The sequence below is a fragment of the Haliaeetus albicilla genome, chromosome 4, assembly GCF_947461875.1.
Source record: "Haliaeetus albicilla chromosome 4, bHalAlb1.1, whole genome shotgun sequence".
Lineage (NCBI taxonomy): Eukaryota > Metazoa > Chordata > Aves > Accipitriformes > Accipitridae > Haliaeetus > Haliaeetus albicilla.
The window spans coordinates 46,297,094-46,320,996 of NC_091486.1; the positions used below are offsets into that span (position 1 = coordinate 46,297,094).

At 44.2% G+C, this 23,903-nt stretch overlaps 1 protein-coding gene across 5 annotated transcripts; it reads left to right on the plus strand.

Annotated features, from left to right (window-relative positions):
* The first annotated feature begins 1,191 nt into the window (after window positions 1-1,191).
* HP1BP3 (heterochromatin protein 1 binding protein 3) lies at window positions 1,192-23,833 on the plus strand. Of its 5 annotated transcripts, none has more exons than XM_069780444.1 (13): window positions 1,192-1,304; window positions 9,825-10,024; window positions 10,459-10,561; window positions 12,006-12,156; window positions 12,506-12,665; window positions 13,721-13,864; window positions 14,419-14,499; window positions 16,131-16,285; window positions 17,033-17,123; window positions 17,813-17,972; window positions 20,604-20,715; window positions 21,713-21,850; window positions 22,634-23,833. In XM_069780444.1, exons 2-13 carry the CDS (start codon window positions 9,929-9,931, stop codon window positions 22,917-22,919), a joined length of 1,677 nt encoding a protein of 558 aa, XP_069636545.1. In that variant the 5' UTR covers window positions 1,192-1,304; window positions 9,825-9,928; the 3' UTR covers window positions 22,920-23,833. The 5 variants fall into 5 exon arrangements, with proteins under 5 accessions (XP_069636545.1, XP_069636550.1, XP_069636548.1 ...); XM_069780447.1 differs by lacking the exon at window positions 1,192-1,304 and adding an exon at window positions 1,432-1,790; XM_069780445.1 differs by lacking the exon at window positions 1,192-1,304 and adding an exon at window positions 3,360-3,467.
* The last annotated feature ends 70 nt before the right edge of the window (window positions 23,834-23,903 follow it).

The following is a 23,903-nucleotide window of genomic DNA, read 5'->3' on the forward strand; positions in this document are numbered from 1 at the left end:
CACAGTTGGAGAGAGAGAGTTGAGCAGCACATGAGTCAGGATTATGTGCAGAAAACAAAGATGAGAGACTGCTTGGGCAAGAGGCTACAGATGAAAAGTTGTGTGGCATATTTGGACACAGCTTGTAGAAAGCATACTTCTGGCAGAAAAGAAAATAAGAATAGGTAGGGAAGGGAATTGAGGACTCAAGTGAAGGGAAAGCAGAGGGATTTGGGGGAAGAAAAAAAAACCCACCCACAGGCCTAGCCAAAAAAATAAAGCAACAGGCTTGGAGCAAGAGCATAGCAAGAGATACACAGAAAAAGCCTCTGTTTATCACCTCTCAGTGTACTCTGCACAGACCTGAAATAACCATGATAGTGAAAATACCAGCGTGGGTCACACCTCTGCTCTGCCTTGCAATGATAATCCTCACCTCGGGCAGCTGAGGTGCGGGTAAAGCAGCTGCCTGAAATGGAGCAAACCGAAGGAACATCAGAATAGGGATCATTCCTGCAAGTGAGGACTTGTTAGCGTGTTCTGACAGAAAATTTCCAGCTTGCAGCCATATCTCAGCGATGGAACTAGTGTAATTGAGGCAAGCAGTAAATTACACAGCTAATGAGAGCGGCAGGGGGGTAAAGAATAAGAGGCTGAGGCAAAGCGAAGGCAGGCACCGGAGAAATCGCAAACGGTGGGAGGAGGACGAAGCAAGAAGCCGGAGCAAAGATGCCAGGGCTGCAACGCTCCGCAACTGGAACGCACGGTTGACACGGACGAGGAAGGCGCGGTGCCGCCCCTGCCCGGCGGGGTCTGAGGTGAGGGCCAGCGGGCGGCGGCGGCGGCGGTTCTCGCCCCCTCAGCGCCCTCAGGGGGCGGAGGTGGGAAACGCCTCAGCGAGGCGGTGGTGAGCGCACGCGCGCGCCCGCAGCCGCGCTAACGGCCGCCGAGGAAGAGCGCACGCGCCCCGCCCCGCCCCGCCGTTGTGTGTGCGGCGCGGGAGGGGCCCGGCGGGGCGGGGCGGGACAGGACGGCGCCGCGCATGCGCCCGCTCCTTCCTCACCCCCGCCCCCCCGCGCGACGTGGAGGCGGAGGGGAAAGGGAGGAGGGCCGGCGTTCGAAAAATGCCCGCGGCCTCCTATTGGCCGGCGGCGCCGCCGCGGCCCGCCTCCCCCCCCTCCCGCCGCGCACCGCGGCCACACCCCCCCCGCTGTCCCGCCCCCGCCCCTTTGCCCCGGCCCCCCCTCGCCCCCCCCCCCCCCGCCGGTTCCCCCGCCGCCGCCGCCGCCATTAGAGGGGCCGCTTTGTGTCCGCCGGGCCTGCTGGTGAGTCTCCCCCCGCCCGCTCGCCCCCGGCGCCGCGGCGGAGGTTGACGAGGGGGGGCCGGGCCCGGTAGGCCGTGGGGTGAGGCGCGGGGGCGGCCTGGTGAAGCTGCCGGAGGGGCCTGGGAGCTCCCCTCAGCGCCGCGCCCCCTCCCTGACAGGCCTCGGGGGGGGTGTCTCGTGACGAGTCGCGACACTCTGCGCGGACGGAGGGGGGGGGGGGGCTGTCGCGGTGGGCAGGGCGGCCTGCTTTCCACCACCAATCCCACTCCCCCCCTTCTCCGGTCATACCCGGGGAGGCCCGCGGTGCGCCGGGCTCGCCCCCGTCCAGGCCCAAGGAGGCGTCCCCGGCCCTCGGGTGTCGCCGGGCCGGGGAGTTGCGGGTGCCGCGGCTGGGCCTTGGCCAGGTGCGGGTCCCCGACCCCTCGTCGTCTCTTGACAAAGGAGGTGCGGGCGTCAAAACCGCTTCTCCCGTCCCGCTGACACCTGGTAAACACCGGCGGGTGTGCCGTGGGTGGCGGGGGGGCGGGAAGGTCAGCGGCGGAAGGGGCTGATAGGGGTGCGACACAATAAAAATTGCTATTTATAAACTTAGGAAGTGTCTTAGCTCCCGCGGTAGGCTTCCCGCGTTTTGGTTGCTTGGTTGTGGTTGGGTTTTTTTTTTTCCCCTCCACAAACTCACTTCACCAGAGGCCAGAGAGGTGCCGCCACTCGAGGAAAACTGCTGTCGGAGATTTCAGTGTGGCTCTGCTTCCAAAAAGAAGCTCTTAATCCCTCTCAGTGCTGCTAGAGATGGATACAGGCCTAAGTTGCAAGACTACTAGGAGCTTCTGAGTTCCTCCCTGACTCTGTGGTGGTCACAGCCTGGTTAAAGAATGTTAGTTATCCTCCTCTCCTTATTGCATGTGCTTCTCCATAGAGAAGGCTGTTAAATTCCAGACTGGAATGGGACTGTTCCAGAGGGGCTTCCATTCTGGGTTCAGAGCAGCAGTTCTGTTCTGGGTTTGTTATCCTTATTGCCACTCTGGACTGCGTTTTTTTGGTTAAAACCTTGCAAAGACTTAAGGACAGAAGGACCAGTATGCCAAAACCTCAGCTGATGTAAACTGGTGTAGCTCTTCCCAGGCCAGAGGGGCTCCACCAGCTTATGGTGTCCCAGGACAGCTCCAGACCTGTTCTGGGTGGCTGTTCAGACCAAATCCTTCCCACCTGTGTTCTATTTTCACATCAATAGTGTCTGCAAATCACAGAGTGCTGCTCAGCCTGTACTGCTGGAGAAGAAAAGTTAGATAATGTAGGGTTGTGGGTGTGTTTACTCCTTTTAAAGTGTAGCAGAGACTGACAGTTTGCTCGTGTCTGTGGTATTTCACAGGTTACTCTTTTCAGGAGTCTTTCTTGGCCACTGGATTATTTGTGGGTTAACAAGCATGTCACTTCTTAGTTCTTATCAGGCCTTTTGAGTAATAGTTGCACTCTGATTTTTCCAAGCATGTGACTTTTTGTTTGTTTGTTTTTACCATAAATAGTATTTTTAGCATCATCTTCAAGAAACAGTTGGCCAACATTCTTTGGCAAGCAGCTATCTTATTGAGGCGGGAAAGGTTCAGAAGTACTCATGTTTATAAACAACATCACACAGTTAAGCTCCTCCACAAGGACGGTGGGTGTAGGGGGAATGAGAGGAGAGGAAGGTATTGCTGGTGAGTTTAGTTAAAGAGTGGAGATGTTTTGACGGACTGGGCATGAGAGTGCTTACTTTCCTCAGGAGGGACTTAAAGAGATTGGTGGATAGAGTGGAAAGTCCTTGGAAAGGAGGAATGCATGGGGAAAAAAAACCTCCACATAACTTCTGTTGGGGGAAAGAACTTGGTGTATATGCCTTGAAAACATCTACTGGCTTTTGCAGCTTTTCTCCCCTTTACCTGCCTGTGCCTCTTAATTAATTAGCTCCTCGATGCATTGTGCACTTTCCTCTCAGGTAGTAGCTGCTTCAATTATTTTTGTTTTTAGAGTATCTTTTTCTTTTGTGTTTTCCCTTTCAACAGAAACTCATGTGTGAATCTCTTCTCAGTGTTTTGTTACAAGTGACCCAGGGTTCTCTGAGGATTTTCATTTCCATGAGGGGGAATAAAAGAAGTTTTACATTGATTGATTTTCTAATGTGAGGTGTGAGTAGATTTTGTATAGACTGCAAGGAAATCATAGTTTTTATCATGTATAGTTTTGTACTGTAGAAGAATAAGTGATGGCTGAATAAGTAATAGTTTCGGAGGAGGGTTTATACAGTGGTTTTAAATTTAATCCAAGCAAGGACAATATGGCCTATAAAAGGTTCATACCCTGGTATGTAATGTTAGCAGCCTGAATTTTCATTCAAGTGTCAGTGGTTTGTCAAAATTCATCATGTTGGATCCTGGAATTAAGGTATTTCATCCAAGGCTATGAAACTTTCAGCAGTGGATTTTCATGTTGGAGTAGTTGTAAGTTTGTGACCTAAACCTGTTCTAAACTTAAAGCTGAACCCTGTGCACTCTAATACGGGCTGTTTCATTCCTTAGCTGCTTGTGTCAGTGGCAGCTCATGGAGAATCTGGATCAAGGACCATAATAGCCAAAAATTGTTCAAAAACTGTTGTCCCACAGAGGTTGTCACTGTCACAATCCTGAGCATCAGTGTGGAGAGGGATTATTTTTAGACAGCTATGCAAGCAGAAATTCTGATTCGTATTAATCCCTTAGCTGAAGTTTTTGTGAGTTTCTAGGTATGATGGTGGCATAATTTAAGTTGCACGCTACCTGGCTTTGGCTGTGTGTTTGGGGATGTGAAGAAAAACTCCTGGGTGTAGGAAAAGAAGATAATCCAGGCCACAGAAATGGTCTGCTGTTACTGTCTTCTGTATAGGTCAGAGATTGATTCAGAAAGAATCTGAAAACTGTAGTGTTTTTTATAGTGACCTGACATTCTTGGTGATGAAGAATAGTGGAGGTGAGGTATGGGTTGTTACTTGTATTTTAATAAACGTCTGTTGAGATTGAGCTGACTTTGAGTTCCGGTATTATACTGTAGCAGAGATGAGGCGCTGAGCTCAGTCCCAGGTGGGGAGGCAGAGCATCAATCTCACTGTAGTAATGTGCCTTTTTTTTCTTTTTGCAGTGAAAGCAGCATTTGTGTGTGCAGAAGGGCGGTATTTAATCTTTGCTTTGCTCTGTAAAAGTCAGCAGGATAGACAAGGTGTAAGTCAGGTTGTGTTTGCAGCATTTGGAGTCAGAGGTCCAAATTCAGTGCTACCCTGAAATGAAAATGTATCTTTAGACTTAGAAAAAACTTGCCTTTGGGGCTCCGTGTGTAGGAATGCATGTGTTTGGAAACTAGAAGCGTGAAAGATTTTTGCTGTATTCCCCTGAACCCTAACGTACTTGGGATTTGTTGTTCCCCTCCTTAATGCTGTATAGGGAAGGAGTGGATGGAAATAGAAACTGTAACGCTAGTCAAGGCGAAGAATTTCTTGCCTGGCAAGTGCTGAGCTATTGGATCTTTGTATTGGACCACTATTCTTCTTTAATTGAAACAAGATGGCTTATAATGCTTGTAGCAGCATGGGGCTCAGATAGCCTGTAACAGATCTCTGGTAGACTCAACCGCAAGAGAGTTGCAAATACAGCCCTTGTAGCTTAATCAGGAGGCACACGATTGAAAAGTCCGCTTAACTAGGACACCTCCCAGGAAATCAATGCGATGTGGTGGCTGTAAGGATCGGGACAAAGTTAGCACAAAGTTTGTTGAGTGGCAGTAGAAGTGATGGGAATGGCAGTTGGGAAGTAATGCTCAACCAGATGTGAAACGGGAGTGAGTTTCCGAGCAGGTTGCCAAATAAGGATTAGAAGTGGGAACTAACTTGTATTCAGTAAGATATTTTATTCCTTTGCATGTTTTTAGGCTGTTTGAAATTACTTACTACTACTGGCCTGATTTAATCAAGACAACAGGCAGCTTGGTGAACTGCAAAAACAAAAGGGAGATTGGTAAACACTAGAACACCTTTGTGAAGCAGACTGTGACAGGCGACCAGCTGAGAACTTCTAATGGATAAATTTTGTAAAACACAAATTTGTATCAAAGGTGTTGCAGGTTGATATATTCTGTGACAATATAGATATTGAGAGGTTTGGTAAAGTATCTTCTACCTGAGCTGGATTTTTAGGGAAGAGCTTTGAGGGTTTCAGGGGGCCAGAAGTCTTGAAAAAGTTGGCCAACTTGCAATTTAGCAGGTAATATTTTGGCATGTTTGGTTTGGATTTCCATTTTTGCTTTGCGAAAATATTAACATTTCCTGTGCTTTTTTTCTGCAGCTTCTGAGACATTTAAATGCTCTTCTGCTCAATTCAGCTTTAGAAAGTAGTAGATTATTGCACGATAATCAATAGCTTGTTCTTGAAATCCAGTTACTTTGCTTTTTAAGCCTTTCTGGTAATAAAACAGTCATTCTTGATTGTGTTGCTTGTAAGGTTGGCAGTTTTGTATCCCTTGACACCCTGGCTTCAAATCTGCAAGAACATAAAACTTTTCTCTAGCCCTTTTTGACCCGATTTCTAGACCCGCACCATGTACCGTATACCAAGTCATGTCTAAGAACACATCAATCACCAGTGTACGTGTCATGTAACAGTAAGTGGACACCCTTAACAGCACAGGATTGGATATGCTTTCTCATTTTTCCATTGCATATTTGTTTTCAGTCAGCTCGGCCTGTGCACCCTACCACAAGTCCTTGTGACTTGGTATTTCTGCCAGCCTGACAGTTGGCTTGCCATGTTTGAGACCTGGTTTTATCCTAAAGTATTTTCTCTTGAATGAGATTGAAGTCTGAGATAAGCTGGAAAATCTTATGGCCAGCAGAAATTCAAGGAGTCAGCCGAACTATGCCTCAGATTACGTTGGTTTTTTGTTTTTTTTTTACATGTTCTTGTTTCTGTTACGTTGGTGGGGGGACTCCAGTCTTCTGAAATATTATCCAAAATGTGTGTGTCTCACCTGAAGCCTCCCTTTATTTCTTTTTTCCCCCCCCTAATGCTATGCTGATAGCTCAGGAGGAAATTGGTATATTTTTTCATAATAGTTCATATAAAGCTACCTGTACCCTTGACTGGATCTTCCATCAGTGGCCACTCCCTGAGCTGGGAGACTAGACACTATCAACCATTCCTGCTCATCTAGAAATCCAGAAAGTTGGGGCTTTTCGTTGCTGATCAGCTCCTTGCTGGATTACCAGCTTTGAAATGACTAGTTCATGATAATTGAGGAGCCTGCAGTTCAAATGACCCATAGGAAAATGACTGTGAGTGGCTATATGAGGAGTTACTATCTGTACTTTCAAGCAACTTTTTGAAAAGGTTGGTATCCAGATGTTTCTTTTGTGGCTGATGGGATTATTTTTTTCTGCCAGTCCATCAGGTTTAAGTGTACGTGACAGTTACCCAACAACCACCTTGAAAACCTGCATCCTCAGATGATGGCCTCTTCCCACTTTCTAAGCACAGTATTTGTTTGACATTTGTGTAAATGCAAAATACAATCATTACTTTCCAGTTGTTTGTTATTAAAAGTGATGCTTGCAATCATAGCTGTGGTACTCATTTAAAGATGTCTTAGTAGCTCATCCATGCAATAGGGTGTCCAGGTAACAGTTGTTTTGTGTGACTTGATTTTTCCATTAAATAAATCTACCATTTTCTATGGAGGGGGGAATGAGAGTTTTTCTGCACTGCTGTTGCAAAACCTTCTAGTCTTTTGGTTTATCTTTTGAGAAACAAAATTCAGCCCTGTTTGTAGTTGATGTTTCACACCCAGTCCAGAAAACTACTTTTGATCCCTCTGTGGGAAGAAATAGGCTAAGTAAGAGCAGTGCTTGGGCTGTGGTGCTTTCACAAGGTGGTGACTTTGCCCCTTGCAAATATCAAATGTTGGTGCTTTGAAGTCAACAGGAGATTATCCTCCTGCCCCTTTGATTCCCATGGCCTTTTGAGCAGGAGATGATCTATGTATGGGAATACAGAGGGAATCAACAAGCTCCTGCTTGGGTCACTCTGAATTTCCACTGGATGATGTCTTATTTGCGTGTGTTGTAGGCACTGAAGTTATGAATTGTGCTGTGTTAAGGTTCACACTTGAGAGCAAGAAGACTCGAGTAGTTTATACTGTGATCTAAACAAAGGGGTTTTTTAGAACTTGGGGAATTTTAAGTCAAAGTTGGGAGTACTGTGTTTTCATGCATGTGACATGCAGGTCACATAGTTTAAAAATAAATAAAAACCAGGACCAGGTCAGCCACAGTGCGTGCTTCGATGTGTGTGTTAGTAATCCCAGGGAAAGCATTTTTTGTAGCCCCCAGCCAATTTCCCTGAGGATGGATCTGTAATTGGTTATTTTAGGACTCACTTCAAAATGCTGGCATTTTTTTTAGAGGGCTTCAGGCTATGCTTGCTAGAAAAAACATTTGATACTGAGCTGAAGCCTGGTGGAATTTTTAATTTTTCCTCTTACTTTCCACACTTTGGGGAGGAAGGTCCCATAAAATAAGGGGGGGGGGGGGGGAGGGGGAAGTGCTGGGCTGCAGTTCTTACATTCTAATTGGCTATTAGTATTTTTTTCCCATCCTGAAATTTCATAAGAAAGCTTCATTCATCTCATTTATTTTGGTTTTGGCATGTAGTGTGATTTGATTTTTTTCTGTTTTGTCTCAGAAGAAAACATCTGGCACTGTTACACTTGTTTGCTTTTACTGGTGCTGAGACAGGACTAGTTCACTGTCATTTTTCAGAATGACTGTTCAGTGTCATCAAAGGAGAAGTCTTAGAAGTTGCAGAAGCGGATTGACTGCCTTTAGCTGTGAGAAGCACTGTGTTTTGAAGACGGCTGGCTAGATGAATGTCTTTTAGAGCATCTCCCATGGAAATGCTGCCTAGTGATGTGTCTAGTTCTCCTGAAATGAAAGTCTCTTGATTGGTTGTGCCATAGGTGTGTGCAGCTGACATGACACTGCACCCACCTGCAGCAGCAGTGGAATTAGTTTATTAATTTACCGGTTTGTTCTTTGGGGAGGAGATCTTGTAGGTACAATGATGTAGCCTCTTGCATCACCAGTCCTTGTGAACCATTGTATCTTAACGCACATTCCCCTCAGCTCTTCTTTCACTGCCGCTGGTTTCTGAATGGAAACTACTTACACAGCTTGGAGGTTTAACAAAAGTGCTCCGTGCAGATGACCTGGGTTTTGGTTTGCCTGGGAAAATAACTGAGGCAGAGAGAATCCCTCCGATCAGCTAGGAGTCCCCGCTGCTAAGTAATAAGAGAACTGTATTTTTGGGCAAGAATACAGAGTAATTGAGATGGTATTGATGTAGTACGGAGCATCCACCCCTGCAATGGAGAATGCAGTGCAAAGTGCTGAAACAGTGGTGAAAATCATCTTGAAAACAGTGCCAGGAGTGATGTTAGGTCTCTGGTCAAGAAGAACACACTGAGGCTGGGGAAATTTATGGTAAGTGCCTGCCTTCTCATCTGAGCAAAAGAAAACATCCAGAATAGATAGAAATCGGGAGCATTTGGCTATTTCTCTGTAAGGAAGGGAAGAGGGCAGTCTGGAGCTTGATCTTTGGATGGAATGGAGGAGAAGGGGTTCAGCCGTGGTTTGCTAGAGGCGAGGCTTTGCTTCTGAGTTTTTTAAAGGGGGTGCTGAGAAGAGGAAGTGAATGAGCAAGTAAGCCCTCTGTTTTGCGACGGAAATAGTGGAGCACCTCTCCTTAAGAAAGGCTGATGCAGGCAGATGGGCAACAAGTAAGAAAGGCTGTAGAAGTGTAATGGTAGTCAGGGGTGAGAATTGATGAGGGTTAAACTAAGCTTAACCCATTCAGTACCCGTGACAGTGCATGTGTTTGGAGGAGAGTTTTGTAAAGCTTCAATTTTTTTGTAGATGGTATGGAGATTGCTGTTTTGATGGTTATTTTCTTCTTCAAGGAGTCCTTCAGTTCTATAAATTGCATGGGATTTAGTTGGGGGGGGGGGCATGGTTCGGGTCCCCAGCATATGTATTTTCTGCCTAACGGATTTAATGGTTTAATTCCTTAGGCTGATAGAAGCTGGATCAATGTGTCAGCTCCTGCTTTTACCCAAAGTCAGTGGCTGACTGCTTACCTCAATGCCTTACTTTAGGCACAGTGCAATGTCTGCTTTTCGTTAATGCCTTCTGTTAATTTAAAGAGCGTTTTTATTCTTTCAGATATGTTTTAATGGAGCAGGCTGCAGGTCTGGCTTACACCTTTACCATTTTTGCTACTTCCATAGCACTCAAGTTTGCTTACATGTTTTAGCATCTTTGTTGAATGCAAGTGTTGACTGTCAGTTGTGTTAGTCATAAGCTGTAAGTCATTTATCCTTCTTTTCTTTTTAATCTTTAGTTTGTTAGATACATGGACATAGATGTTTTTGTTTTGTTAATTTTCACACCACATCTTTTCTGTACTTCAGGTTGACTCCTCACTGCACTGTGAAAACCATTAGGAAAAAGTCCTTGGGGTTAAAACCTGGGGCTCCACAGTGTTACCTGCACTTGGGGCTAGAAATTAATTTAAATGGCGACTGATCTGTCTGAAGCTGAACCCGTGCATCATAAGGCGCTTCCACTCTTAACGGGAGCTCAGCTGATCCACACGGACAAGTTAAGTGAGGTAGGGGCTGGCCCATTCTCCAAGCTTGCCCTTGGATCAGTCCTTGACTTCCAGTCCTGCTGAAGGTTACTTGGTACTCTTTCTCCCCTGCTTGTAGGAAACTCGATTGAGAAACTATTAAACCCCGTAGGCACTCTCCTTCCCCTTCCCTGCTTTCCCTGAGGTGTTGTATTTGTCAAAATCCTCAAATGCTCATCTCATTTAATTTGGAATTGAAAATAAATTATTTCTTTTATAAGTGTAAAATGTGAAACTATCCTCTCCTAGTATGCTTCAAAGAAGCTGGTTTGAGGGTTACTGTCTTTTAAAATTCTGAAAAATCCAAATGTAACCAGAATATTTCTACATATGCTGCTTTGATTTACTTTAATCCCATTTTAAAAACTTTCTGATTCTTTCCAGTATCTGTACTGATTTTTGTATACTTTTTATAGAAAGTTGAAGACGACACAATGCCGATCCGTCGCTCAGTGAATTCTTCTTCCCGGGAAACTCCTCCCAAAAGCAAACCTGCTGAAGGTGAAGAGGTCAAAGCGGGTACGGTAATAGTTCTGTAGTGGATTGTTAATGTATACCCAAACATAGGCTTGTGTTCTGAAACTCCTGAAAAAAACTTTCTGCCATGATTAAAATATTACTAATGCTTAGCTTCTTTTCACAGGCTTTTCCTGGATTATTGGGAAGTTTTGCAGCCACTCTTTTCACTCTGAACCCATTTGTGTTGTCCTTCATACCCTATGGCAAAGCCTTGACACTCCAGACAGGAAAATATAACTAAATATAGACCCTTTTAAGCTTGCTATTCTTTGGAATAAAGGTAGAAATTGTGAAGTTTCAGTAGTGTCAGGAAGATGGCTTGAGATCGAAAGGTGGAGTTAATGAGTGGAAAAATAAAGTATTTACTTTTTTTTCTTTCTTTTCCTGAACAAAAGGGTTTTACCACAATGTGTCATAAAATCTAGTCCAATATTAATGTGTCTGGTTTTAGCAGCTTCACCTCAGTTTCTCAGAATGTGTCATTTCAGTATTACGTTCAGTTAGTTTCACTGACTTGTCCTCTTTGGTGTCACAAATAAATAAATTACATATGAAACTAACTATTAATACACTGCATATTTTAAATGCATGATGCCTCTGTGGGAAAACTATGCACAGGAATGTAGCAGGAGTGCTTAATTAAGCTCCTTCTCAGAGATGGAGAACATGTCTACTGCATGGAGCAGTCATGGTAGACAGTTCTTTACCCAAAAAGTGGGTAATGGCAGTTTATATGCATGTTATCTAGCAGGCAGCCCAGTCTCTAAGCTGTTCTCAACTAAATATACTGGAGTTAATTTGCTTGGTAAGTTGATTTCTGACTGGCTTTGATCCTGCTGATAGTCAAGTGCTTCTGCCAATGCATGTGCAGTCTAAAGCTTTGCAAAGTCTGGAAAAACGCGATTGAACGGTTAAAATCCTTCAGGTGCTGCAGCATGTGGTGCAGAAGCAGCAGTGTTTGAAAACAAGTTGGTCATAAACAAAGTTACTTGTATGTACCTATCTAAATATCTTGTAGAGATGTATGTTTTTGCACCTCTCTGAGTTAAAAACACATTAACCTCAACCTTGCGGAAAATCCTAGTGTTTCATGGTACTGATTTCCTGCTCCCTTCCCCACCGAGATCGCTCTGAGGGATGATTGCAACAGTAACTTCTGGAATTAAGAGAAGACTGGGGGAAATTAGTTCATTGTGAAAATGCTACATGATGTTGTTTGAAGTTATTCTGGCATTTGATGGCTGATTGCACCTTACTGAAACTCTTTTCAGAAGTTTTGTTCTCTTCTTAAGTTACATTGAAATCATCTCTTTAAATTAGAAAGAAGAAATTGCCTGGTGGGAAATAATTTTGGGGGTGTGTTCTTCAATTCCCTCTTCCCCGCCTTCCTGAAGAATAGACGCTAGTTTTAGGCAGTAACTTCATGCGTTTTCACATCTTTTAGATGCAGAAGTCACCTCTGAGGAATCTGCCTCTGTTGGAGAAGAACAAGAGAATGAAACCCTGCCTGCTGCATCTGGTGAAGCAGAACAGCCAAAGGAACCTGAGAATGAAGGGAAGGCGGAAACAAAGTCCTCAGAAGAAACCAAAAAGGAGTAAGGCTTGCTTAGTGCTGAATTCGGGGATTTGGGTAGGATTCTGAAGAAAGACAGGTTCTAGAGATAGAAAAAGTGGTGGGAGAGGTGGGGAAAATAGGATCGGTCCCTTAAAAAAGTGCTCATATTTCTCAGGAAGAAGCTACCAATCAAGTGTAGCTGCTGTTCTAGAACATGTGTGAGACTGAATATCAAGATAGGGTCTCTTTTTTTCTAATAGAAACATCAAAATGTTCTTTAAATTATTTTCAGTGTCAGATGTTCTGGGGTTTTGTTGTTGTTGTTGCTCTGCTTGTTGGCTTGTTTCACAGTGTCTTTTGTCTTACTATTGCTTTGTATTTTTCCTAAGCGAGAAGGATCAGTCTAAGGAAAAGGAGAAGAAGGTGAAAAAGACCATTCCTGCATGGGCTACTCTTTCTGCTAGCCAGCTAGCTAGAGCACAGAAGCAGACTCAGATGGCTGCCACCTCACGTCCCAAAATGGATGCTATTTTAACTGAGGCCATCAGGGTAAGCAGGAGACAAATGTCTCTCTTGTTCATCTGTCGCAAGGCAGAATAACTTGTGTGCCTAAAATCCACAATTTCAGCTTGCTGATGGTACAGATGATAGTGCTGTCTGTTAGCAGGAAACTTACTGTAAGACATGTATGCTTCTGCCTGGAAGCCCATGGAGCTGAAATGTGAGTCCATGATGATGATGAAGCCCCTGTAGCTTATTTCTTTGTTTAGAATTTATTTCCCTCCCTAGTTACATTGTTAGAAACGGCTAGTATGACATAACCTCGTTGATTGCTGTCATCATCTAATTTGATGTGCCTTCTAGCCATATTTAACTTGATTTACCTTGATTAATCCATCTCTTTGATACATGCTTTTTTCAGCATTAACTTATTCTAATCCAGGACAGATGGAGATACTGTAAACTAGTGTTCCAAAGTGGTGTTGGTCTTGGTTTACTGTATCCCTCCTGGTTGTAAGAAGATACCTGTGCTGCTCTCCCCTCGAGGCTTGGTTCATGCATGTTGCCTTCACAGGAGGCCTGGACTCCACCAGCCTTAATTGCAAGATGGCCTTTCCAGCTGCTATGTCTTCAAAATATGAACTTCAGCTTAGGTTTTTTACTGGTTTACTAATGCCAATCCTCCAACTACTTAAAAAAAAAAAAAATGGCAACTTGTTCTGACTTAGTGATTACTCTATCTGACATTAGTAAAATGACTTACCGGTTGTGCATCATTGGTGGTTTGCCAAAAAGTGACTGTATTTTGTAGTAGCATGTAGTGTTTATGCCATTACTTGTAAGTGCTTCAGAATATGGGAGTGGTTGATATGTGCTTGCTGTACTGCTTTGTGTTGTCTGCCCTTCAGCCACTCTAAGGGGAAAGTTAAGTATTTTGTTAATCATATTTTATACTCTTGAGTCACTGTGGGGAAAAAGCCAGCCCTGGCATCCCGTGCTGATGTGCTGGCTTACATGCAGCAGTTCAATCTCTGTTCTTCCAGACCCACAGCAAGATAATTGCAGTGCAGGTGGTTTCTACTATCGTTTTGCTTCTGTTTCAGGCGTGCTTTCAAAAGAGTGGTGCATCGGTCGTTGCAATACGTAAATACATTATCCACAAATATCCTTCCCTGGAGCTTGAGAGGAGAGGCTATCTTCTAAAGCAAGCATTGAAAAGGGAGCTGGAGAGAGGAATCATTAGACAGGTAAGAGTTGCTTTGTGGAGTAGCACTGGAGGTGATATTACTCAATCACATAGGAGTTTCTTAAACTCTGTTAGCAGGTCTGTGGGGTGGTTGTGTTCTCCCTCGTGGAGGTTAATCAACCTCTGTCTCTACTTTGTTAGATGCTGGCAGAATTTTGTTATTGTTCAGTCAATCAGATACTTTGCACGGTTGTCTTTTGTGCAATTTATGACCGTTTCTTGGTGTTGTGTCATATAGCATTGCAGCAGCATGTGTTTTCAAACTGAGTCTAACAACATCACTTCTGCAGCAGCATGGGGGTTTTTTACCACTGTAATTTATGCCTGTGATATCTGTTAGGGTCTCCTGGTCAGGACAGCAGAGTATGTTATTAATGTCTGGCTGTGGTTTCTGATCCATGTCAGTGGGTTAAAATCAGACCTCTGCCATAACAGCCCATTGCCAGGGTGACAGTGCATTCAAAATCTGGGTAATGATGTGGATTAGTCTCTTTCAGGTTGTTATTTTTCTGAGTTACATTGTTAAAGACTGAAATGGACTTTCTTTTGAACTAGGTAAAAGGAAAGGGAGCTTCTGGGAGCTTTGTAGTGGTGTCTAATGCAGGAAAAACTGTTCCAAAAGCCAGAGACAGAAAGGTAAGATGGATCATTTTAAACAATACTTTAAAAAATCTTGCCCTGAAACACATGTATATAATGAAATGCAGCCTAACCCCAACCCAAACAGTATTCTTCTCCTTGCTGTACTTTTCCTCCCCAAGTACAATAATTAAAACACCTATTCCACTAAAATCAGAATCAGAAAGTTAGTATGCGAAATTAAAACCAAGTAGAATAATAAAAATCTTAGTTTTAAAATGTTTACATTAAACCCCTAGGCTTTGGTTCAGAGGCAGAAAGCTGAATAACCATGAAGCTCCTCTTCTGTCTTTACCTGGTAGAGAGAGATGCCTCTCAGGTATTGTAAGAGAGCTTTATGCTACTGCTGTTTCTATCTGTTGCATGGATAAATGGAAGACTTCAGTCTTCAGGACTGTCAGATGAACATTTTTCCATCAGCTGTGAGGGCAGAGGGAGGAAGATGAAAATGTTCTAAGGCTTCTGGAAGAAAGCTGCTAATGTTAGGTGTATATTGTTCTGAGGTAGTAAAATGTGATGTGGGTTTTTTTTGAGCCTAGTCCTCACAATTAGTCATGGTTCCAGCACCGCTGTTCTCCGCTCCCTGCTATGCTGGATGTATGAAACACATTTCTAACACTGCAGTTACGAAAGGCTTAGCTGGAATTGCCAATGCCCTTGCGGCTTAGATGGGTGAACCTAGAGAGTATTGTAACATCTTGGTGCTTATCTCTTGGCTACTGGGGAGACCAAAAGCCCTAAAACTGAGGGAACCAGTGCCACACTTGGTACTAGGGCACTGAAGGAAACTAACTGCAGCGTAACTTCTTTTTAAATAGAGTTCACTGGCTCCACGAGAAGTTTGAGCAAGGCACCTGATAACTGCTAACACATCACTTTTCTTGTCTGCAGCGTATCGGTGTCTGTGTTCCTAGTTACTTTCTCTGTGTTGCAGCAAAACAAATAGCTTTGCTTTTGTTTTCTGTGAATTCAGCTAGCAGTCTAGCAGCTGTCTGGGTGAGTGGCACCCTCACTTGCTTGACTGTTTGCAAAGCTGCTGTTAAGCATCAAAATCATTAAACTTCAGCACATTTCCCCACTGTCTTTTCTGTATAAAGAACAGACCATTTTTTTCTTGATCATCCCCTCCTCATAGTAACAAAGGGATGGAGGAAAATTCAGAAGGGAGTGTTGGCTTCAATCAAGATTTCATACTGTCATCTGAAAAAAAAAAAAAAGCACTCCTGTTTAGCTGTTCATTTTTGGGAGATTTGAACAGGTCTTGCCTTTGCTGGTTTTTAAGTTTCATGTCAGCATGTATCATGTTCACCTGTCTCACTGAAGGGTAGCAGAGGAAAGTGTCTGTAGAAAGAGGAAGGAAACTATTAAACATACAGAAGTTGTTACATACTCAGCAATTTATATTTGTAAAACTTTCCTAAGACTCCTATGAAAATTCCAGCCAAATTTGCTCAATTTTGCTTAAGCTGCTAAACTTTTTAAATTGTTAATTTAATGAGCTGCCTTACAGAACTTGGTTTGCCAGACCTGTGCCCACTGTCAGGAGCACTTCTCCCACCTGTGCATTGCTGGTTCAGAAAACCCAGAGTTTTAGGCCCCACTGATGCGTAAAAGTATGTGTATTTCAGAAAAGCACTTCCACTTCGACTGCAGAGCAACAAGTCAAGCTGGAAGATATCCTGCCGCTGGCTTTCACCCGCCTTTGTGAGCCGAAGGAAGCTTCTTACAGCCTGATCAAGAAATATGTGTCTCAGTATTACCCCAAACTCAAAGTAGATATAAGGTAAGTGCAGGAGTACACTTTTGCAATCCGAGATGCAGAGGAGCAGTGAAATGTAGCCTTTCTCTGGCTTTGCCTCACTTCACTGTCATTCAATTCAGTATTTCAGCAGGCAGCAGACAGGTGGTGCTCTGCGTTGTAGAACCTGCAGGAAAGCTTGAGGAAAAGCTATGCCTTTTTCTGCATCACTCCACACCCCATCTTTGTTCCTGACACCGACATCGGCATTGCTCTACACACCTCCGCCCTTAACCAAAACCAGATCCCTTTAGCTGTGTGGATGCGAAGACCTCTCCTTGGGATCTTGTCCTACTTGGTTCTGTAATCTTTAAGTTGGTCCATATGGAGCGGGTCAAGGCTTGGGGAGGAAGCAAATCTAGGAAAACCCTGTGCATCACCTCTTACAGGGGCTTGTCCTCAGTCCCTTGTTTGTCTGTGAGCCAACTAACTCGTTGCCCTCCAGGTCTAAACGTGCTTTTCAAAATGAGTAGATCCTTCCGAGTGAAGCTTGTCCATTTCTGGATATGTGGTGACACCAAGACAGTGTTGCAGTTGAATTTCCACTAATGTACATTGTTCTTCTCATGTAATCAGCACTTGCTGACAGATCTCCATTTAAAATGTCTGTATGTAGGCAGATACCACTTGTAAGTACTGCTCTGCTCTCACTCTGTATAAAGCATTGTTTCTCTGTTTGTTTTTTTAGGCTGTCAGTGTGTGTCAGTAAAGCTTTATGCTCCTGTATTTCAGACCCCAGCTGTTGAAGAATGCCCTGCAGAGAGCTGTAGAGAAGGGCCAGTTAGAGCAGATCACAGGGAAGGGAGCATCTGGGACATTCCAGGTCAGAGCCAGAGTTCATCTTGTTTTGTTGACTGTACTGACCACAAGCCTTGGATATAAGTTAATGTGCCCATTCCCCCCCCCCCAGTTTTATTGGGTACACCTTTCTTTAGCAGCCTGTCATATTCGGGAGTTGTCAAACTATGAAGCAGTAGGACTCTTATTTTCCTCTTGGTCTACATTTCTGGAGCAGATCCCCCTGCCTTCCTTGCTTAGCATGCTCCACACACTGCTTCAGCTCTGACTCACTAGCACAGTAGGGGAGATGGTGGGGTAAGCTTTCCTTTCCATCACTAATTGTAAGTGCAGTAGGTACCCCAGATGCCTGCAATGTCTTTTTCTCATGTCTATGCCATAGAAGTCTCTTGGGTACATTTGGTCTGTGGGATGGAGGAAGATCTGATTTATTTTCTTCCCCGAGTGATAGGCCCTTAGATTGCCACATCCTCGCAGTGTATTTGGGGACTAGGACAATGTGTTACTGATAAAAAAGCCCTCCAGGCCAGTTGACTGAATAGGCCTGTCCTCCCAATTAAAGCTGGGAGAGCAGCGTTCCCTGTGCAGTGTTTTAATATAAAACGTATCTGTGCTAATGCAGGAGCGCCGACCCACCTGGTGCAGAGGAGCTTGTCCTGACCTGGTTTGGGAGAATTTTGTCTTGATGCTTTTCTCTTCCTCCTTGGAAAATAGCTGAAGAAATCAGGGGAGAAGCCCCTGCTGGGTGGGACTCTGATGGAAGATGCCATCCTGTCTGCTATTGCGGCCATGAACGAACCGAAGACCTGCTCCACCACAGCGCTGAAGAAGTATATCCTGGAAAACCACCCAGGGACCAACTCCAACTTCCAGGGTAAAGTACTGATCAGTGTAATGCTTCTCTTTTACATGCTGAAAGAGAGTCCTGCAGCTGCAGATGTGTCTGTGCAGCACCTTGAAACTATTCCGTTGAGCTTGCTGGGGAACTGACAGCTGCTCGGCTCTTTGTGCTGCAATGATGCTCAGTGTTTTTAATTCCCATTAGTTCCTTTCAAGCCTGACAAAGGCTGGTTTCTGAGACATAATGCATGTTTCTCTTGTCTATAGCACGTTCCCAGGAAGGGGGAATAGTATTCAAGTACTTTATTGTTCTTAAATCACCAAGTTGATTTAATCTTTTTCTCTCTATTTTGAAAGGCTACAGCTTGGCATAAATGCAGTTGCTAGTCGCTTTTTATTTAGAGAAGTTGCATAGTCTAACTTTTTTAAAAAATTCACAAGCACCCCTCTTACAGATTTGTTTGAGGTCCTTCTTTGGCTCTGATTTTTAAAAGGTCAGGCAAGTGAGGAGAGAAATCCTGCTGTATTTGGGAAGGGATTTGGCATGTCTTTGTTCCCAGGAATGACACTAATGTCTGTTTTGACTTTTGCATTAGCAGAAGCAATACTAACAGAGACTTTAAAGCAGATCTTCTAATGGTTTATTTGCATTATTTGGTCTGAGCCCTGATGCAGTTGTTTAACCAAGGCTGGAGGTTATTTGAAGCAGGATGAGCTTGCAGCAGTCACTACTAGAGTGAGACCTAAAAGTAGATCGGTTTCGTACTGTGGTGTCACAGTGCTGGTGCCATTCCTCAGGACATGGGGCCGCAGAGGAGATTGCTGATCCCGCACTCTTCACCTGGAGCTGAAGCACGGCATCAGCACGGCTGTTTGATGCAGAACTTACCGACTTAGAGAGGAGCCCAGGTTCCCTCACGGCAGTGTGGGCTAAATAAGTTGCCTGAGGCCTTCTGCCAATTAGAGACTGATGCCAAGTGTGACTTCTTAATCTTGGGGCAGGGAAAAGAGTTTCCAGGCTTACTAAGCCCTTGCATGATTTATTTTCAGGACCATTGGAAATTTCCCTGGTCCTTAGAGGCCTGTGTTTAGCCAGCCTCCAGTGCTTGTCAGTCTTGCAAGTCGGGTAAGGAAATTTCAGCTTGCAATCTGTTGTTTTCTTTCTCCTTCCATTACATAAAAGGAATTTTGATGATCTCTGCTCTGTTTTAAGAGCAACCAGAGGAAGATCTGGTGAGATGTAAAAGCAGGCGGGTAATGCACTGCAGAGCCAGTGCTCTGCACTCCTCCCCATTTTATACCCCATACTTTGTAAGTGGACTCGACTGGAGCCAAATCCTTTACGTGCTGCTGTTGATCTTTCATACCCAGAGTAAAAACAGCCTTATGTTTTATGTGTTGCTCCTGTTTATAAAAGTGTGGGGTTTTTAAAGACTTCTTGAACTGTGACGATCCTAATGTTGCAACACAAGTATTTTAATGGATACAATCAACTCAATTAGCTATGCAATCTCCTCCAGTGCTGTACAAAGTAAAACATTTCAGCAGAGGTTGCCTGTAAGCTGGTGAAGATGTGGCACTGTCCCAGATGATTCTCTTGCTGTGAAATGTCATTTCTTGATAAAAGGTCATTTCAGGAGTGTTGAATAAATGATTGGAGTGAATATCTCTGCATTAATTGTACAGAACAGATTCAGATGACGGTTCAGCCAGCACGTTTCTTTGTGTTTTTCTCTTTCCATTTCTCAAGTGAACCTCTTTGGAATGTGCTTGAGGGCAGACCTTGCTTTTCCCTTGGTTTGGGGGGAGCTAAATATGTAAATAGTGCTTCTAATTCAAGCTGAAAATGGTTGTGAACTGACTGAACAACTTCAGCCCTTTGCCAGAGACAAAGATCCCCTGTACTTGCACAGTTTCAGTTACAATTCTTACACAGTGCACAATGGAACAGAGGACTGGAATAAAAAGTGCATTTGTCATATTTCTAGACCAAATATTTTCCCTTTAAAAAAAAACCCAAACAAAACCACAGAATGGGGAAAGATGCACTACATATGAAATTTAGAACATGAGGAGGGCACAAACAGGGTAAAGACTTGGTTTTTTGAAACACTTTGGATAATAGGCTGAAAAAAAGCTGAGACTTGGGTTAAATTTGGACGGAAGTAGTTACGTGGTGCTGTTCAATGCATTTATAAAGGAGGATCCCTTGATCGTGACATCAAAACCATGCACTGTTCTTGACTTCTTCCTTTGGAGAATTTAAAGCCACACTTGCTAAGTGTGCAGGAACAAACACTTGTATCTTGCTTGAATCTTCCTGGAGATTAACTGTGAGAAGATTTCCCTTTAAATTAAAGACATACTAAAGCTTCTAAACACAGTGGTCTAGCTGGGTTCCACATGCAGCAGCTGGTCTTTGCTGAGTGCAGAAAGAAGCATGTGATGGTGTCTTCATGACTCTCGGGTCTCCAGTGCTGTTTTGTTCCTCTGCAGGTGTCCTGGGCAAAGGAGACTTCATCCTGACTCTCCATCTCTGATTTCAGAGGGCACTGCAGAGAGCAGTAAGGTTAGACAAGTGGATAAAGATAGTAACGCAACCCTTCTCTGATATTTTTTTCCCTCTTTTTTCTCCCCCCGCCCCCCCCCCCCCCCCCCCCCCCAGTCCATCTACTGAAGAGAACCCTGCAGAAATGTGAGAAGAATGGCTGGATGGAGCAAATTTCTGGAAAGGGCTTCAGTGGAACCTTTCAGCTTTGCTTCCCTTATTATCCTAGGTAAAGAGCTTGGCTGTAAAACAATGTTCAAGATAAGTGTCACATAGTTCAGCCAGAGAGCAGTGCTGAAGTTCATAGGCTGACCTCCTATTTACAGGGAAGTTTGTGGAGGGTTTAATAACTGATGAACCGCAATGTTGTCACCCGTACTCTAGATAATGACATTACTTGGATGTCTGACTGACTGGACATAAAGCTGACTTCATTAGCAAGGGAAACTTTTATGGGCAATAAAAATATTGGGCTCCATATTCTCAGGTGTAGTCATGATGCACTTTTTTTTTTTTTCTTCAGAATGGGGGCTATTTAAGTGTTCCCATGCTAAAACAAATTCGCATGAGCAGGTAGTATGGTGGTGTTCTTAATGCAAGGATACTCATAATGAGTAGGACTCAACTGTTTGCCTTTCTTAGTGCCGATGTGGAGGAGAGGTGGGAGGAGGGAAGATGACCTAGATTAGCTACGGTGAGACTAAACCAGCCTTTCTTCTCCTGCTGTGAGTGTATATTGTATTGTGCTGGGCCACGTGGAGCCCAGGGATGGTGACTTAGTGTCCCACAAAGAGCCAAATGGCAGCAATAGTCATTAAAGTCTCTGCTCCCCACCTTCTTTTATTGCATACGTACAAAGTCCTCAGCAGCTTCAGCCTCCGTTCAGAGTCACTGAAGTCTGATCTTGTCCCTTTGTTGTCTGCCTTCCTGTGTTGCACAGAAGGAGCAACGAGGAAGAGAACCAGAGAAAAGGCAGCTTAGGGCTAGGACGTTCCTGGTGACTTACAAGCCGTCACACTTCTGCCATTGCAGAGACTAAATAATGTTGGTTTCAGATAGCAGCAAACACAGAAGTCTTGGGGGTGTTTCTGGATTAGGCTCAAAGCTGTAACCTTACAGGAGGGTGGGCCGCAGTGCCTGCTGAGAGCCAGGGTTACCCAAGGCTTGCCGACCCTGGAGTTGTATTCTTAGAAGTAAGTCACGCTCTGACAAGAGCCCTTTTGTAGCCCAGATGTGCTCTACCCAGAGAAGCAGCAGGATGAGGACTCTGAGGAATCTGATGAGGAAGAAGAGGAGGAATCTGAGGAGGAAGAAGAATCTGAAGAGGAAGAGTCTGAGGAGGAAGAGCCACCACCAAAGAAGAGGTATGGCAGCATGAGAGATAAATGGGCTCCTTCAGATGAAATAAAGTGACTGTCACAGCTGTAGAGCGCATAGGTTTCTCTCTTGGTGTGGTTGTTTATCCACAAGGCTGTTGCTCAGAGGTGTTGGAAGAAGAATTTTCTAATTATGCCTTGCTCCAGAGATAAGGATCTCCCCCATTCCATAATTTGAAGCTTACCTCTTTTTTTCCTCCAGATGAGAAGAGAGCCTGTATTTATTCTTTGTATTGTCTTTAGTCTCCTAAAGTCGCCTTTTGTGCTTTACAAAAGTGTGATGTTTCATATGGGACTTTTTGTATTTATTGTTTCCTTAAGAAAACTTTTCCCTACAGTATTATTTGCAGTTCTATAGCCAGATATGAAACCTGCCTTACTCAGAATGTGGGTTTAAGATAAGTGTTGTTCATTAAGTAATAAAATTCCATTTAGAGAGGAGAGATAGTGCTTAGGTCTCTTAATTGTTCTGACAATTGACTTTGATTCATTGTCATTATTTGTATGTTTATATGCCTAACAAAGGAGTTCAAAACCTCCCTGGCATAGCACTGTGGGGATTGGGAAGTGCTTAGTGTGGCAAGATCCACTAGAGGAGTTCTTGCTCTTTGGGATTTAGCTAATGAAATATACTGCTGCATAAAGAAACATCCGTGGTAAAGAACAAGGATGCCAAGATCTGTTTCGTTTATGCAAATTGATGACAGCAGCTCTGCTCTGGGTAGCATTTGCGCCTCCACTGAGATCTTGTGCTGTCTCTCTTTCTGACAGGATGCAGAAGAGACCACCTCCAAAATCACGGAGCAGGGCCCCTGCAATGAAGCGAAGAGAGTCCAAACCCAAGCCAAGAAAAACCCCCGCAGCCCGCCGGGGGAAAGCAAAACCCCCTCCCAAGGTTAAAACCCCTGCTAAGAAAGCCAAACCAGCAGCCCCAGCCATCAAGAAACCCTCTGGTGGCAGCTCTTCCAAGAAACCAGCAGCCAGCGGGAGGAAGGAAGTGAAACCTTCCGCCAAGGGCAAATCCACCATGAGGAAATCTCTCCGGGCAAAAAAGTAAAATTTTTCCACTGTCAGGGAATCCCATGGTCAAATCCACAATCTTGTTTTATAAGTCAACGTGCATTTGTATTTTAGTTCTGATGCTTAAACACTTCTTTAATTTTTATTATTTTTTTTTCTTGAATGATGGGGTAAAAGCTGAAAACTAAATCAAACCAACCCGAGCATTTGTTAGATCTCAATGCTGTGCCTCATGCCTGCCCCTCCCCCTGGAACAAGTCATCTTTAGTTTCTGCAATAATTTTAGGACTTTTCTAGGACATATATAATCTGTACATTTTACGGTGTTCCTCTTGGGTTTGGGGGGGAGGGTTGGCTTTTAAAAATTCTTCAAAGAAGATCTTTATATCTTTAGACAGCAGGAACAGGATGATTGGGGGAATGTGATTCTTAATGAGAAGGTACAACGGCAGAAGAGTCCTTCCTAGATCCCCTGCATGATGAGGTCCTTAACGCTTCTGTGAAGAAGCAGTGTATATACAACACTTGCACTGAGTCCTGGAGGTGCTTCTTTCTGTTCGGCCGTTAGAGCGACAGGCTGAGGAGGCGGTGCATTCGGCTCCTTCAGACCAACAAGGTTTGTTTGACGGTGAGTCAGATCTTCAGTAAACGGAGGCTGCAGCGTCTACTGATCGTCTGATGCCAGAGGGGCTCCAGAAGGGGTAGTTCTCAGTTAGGCGGGTGATTTGAATTAGTATTTCCACGCCACATCTGTTACCTTAAAACCAAAATATATAAAAGTCTTCTTGAATCCAACTTTCAAATGTTTTTAAGAGATGAAGAGCCTGAGTTTTGTCACCTCTTGTTTACCCTTTTTTAAAGAAAAGTTGGAGAGCTATACAATTGCTAATGTAGAGATGTTGATAAGTGAAGAACATGCAGTTTGCTAAAATAAAATGAAACTAGATTCCAGGCTTGCTTTGTGTGTCCTTTCTCTTCCTCGCCACAGCTTTCTTCTCCTGGAAATGTAGAGAGGAGGGAA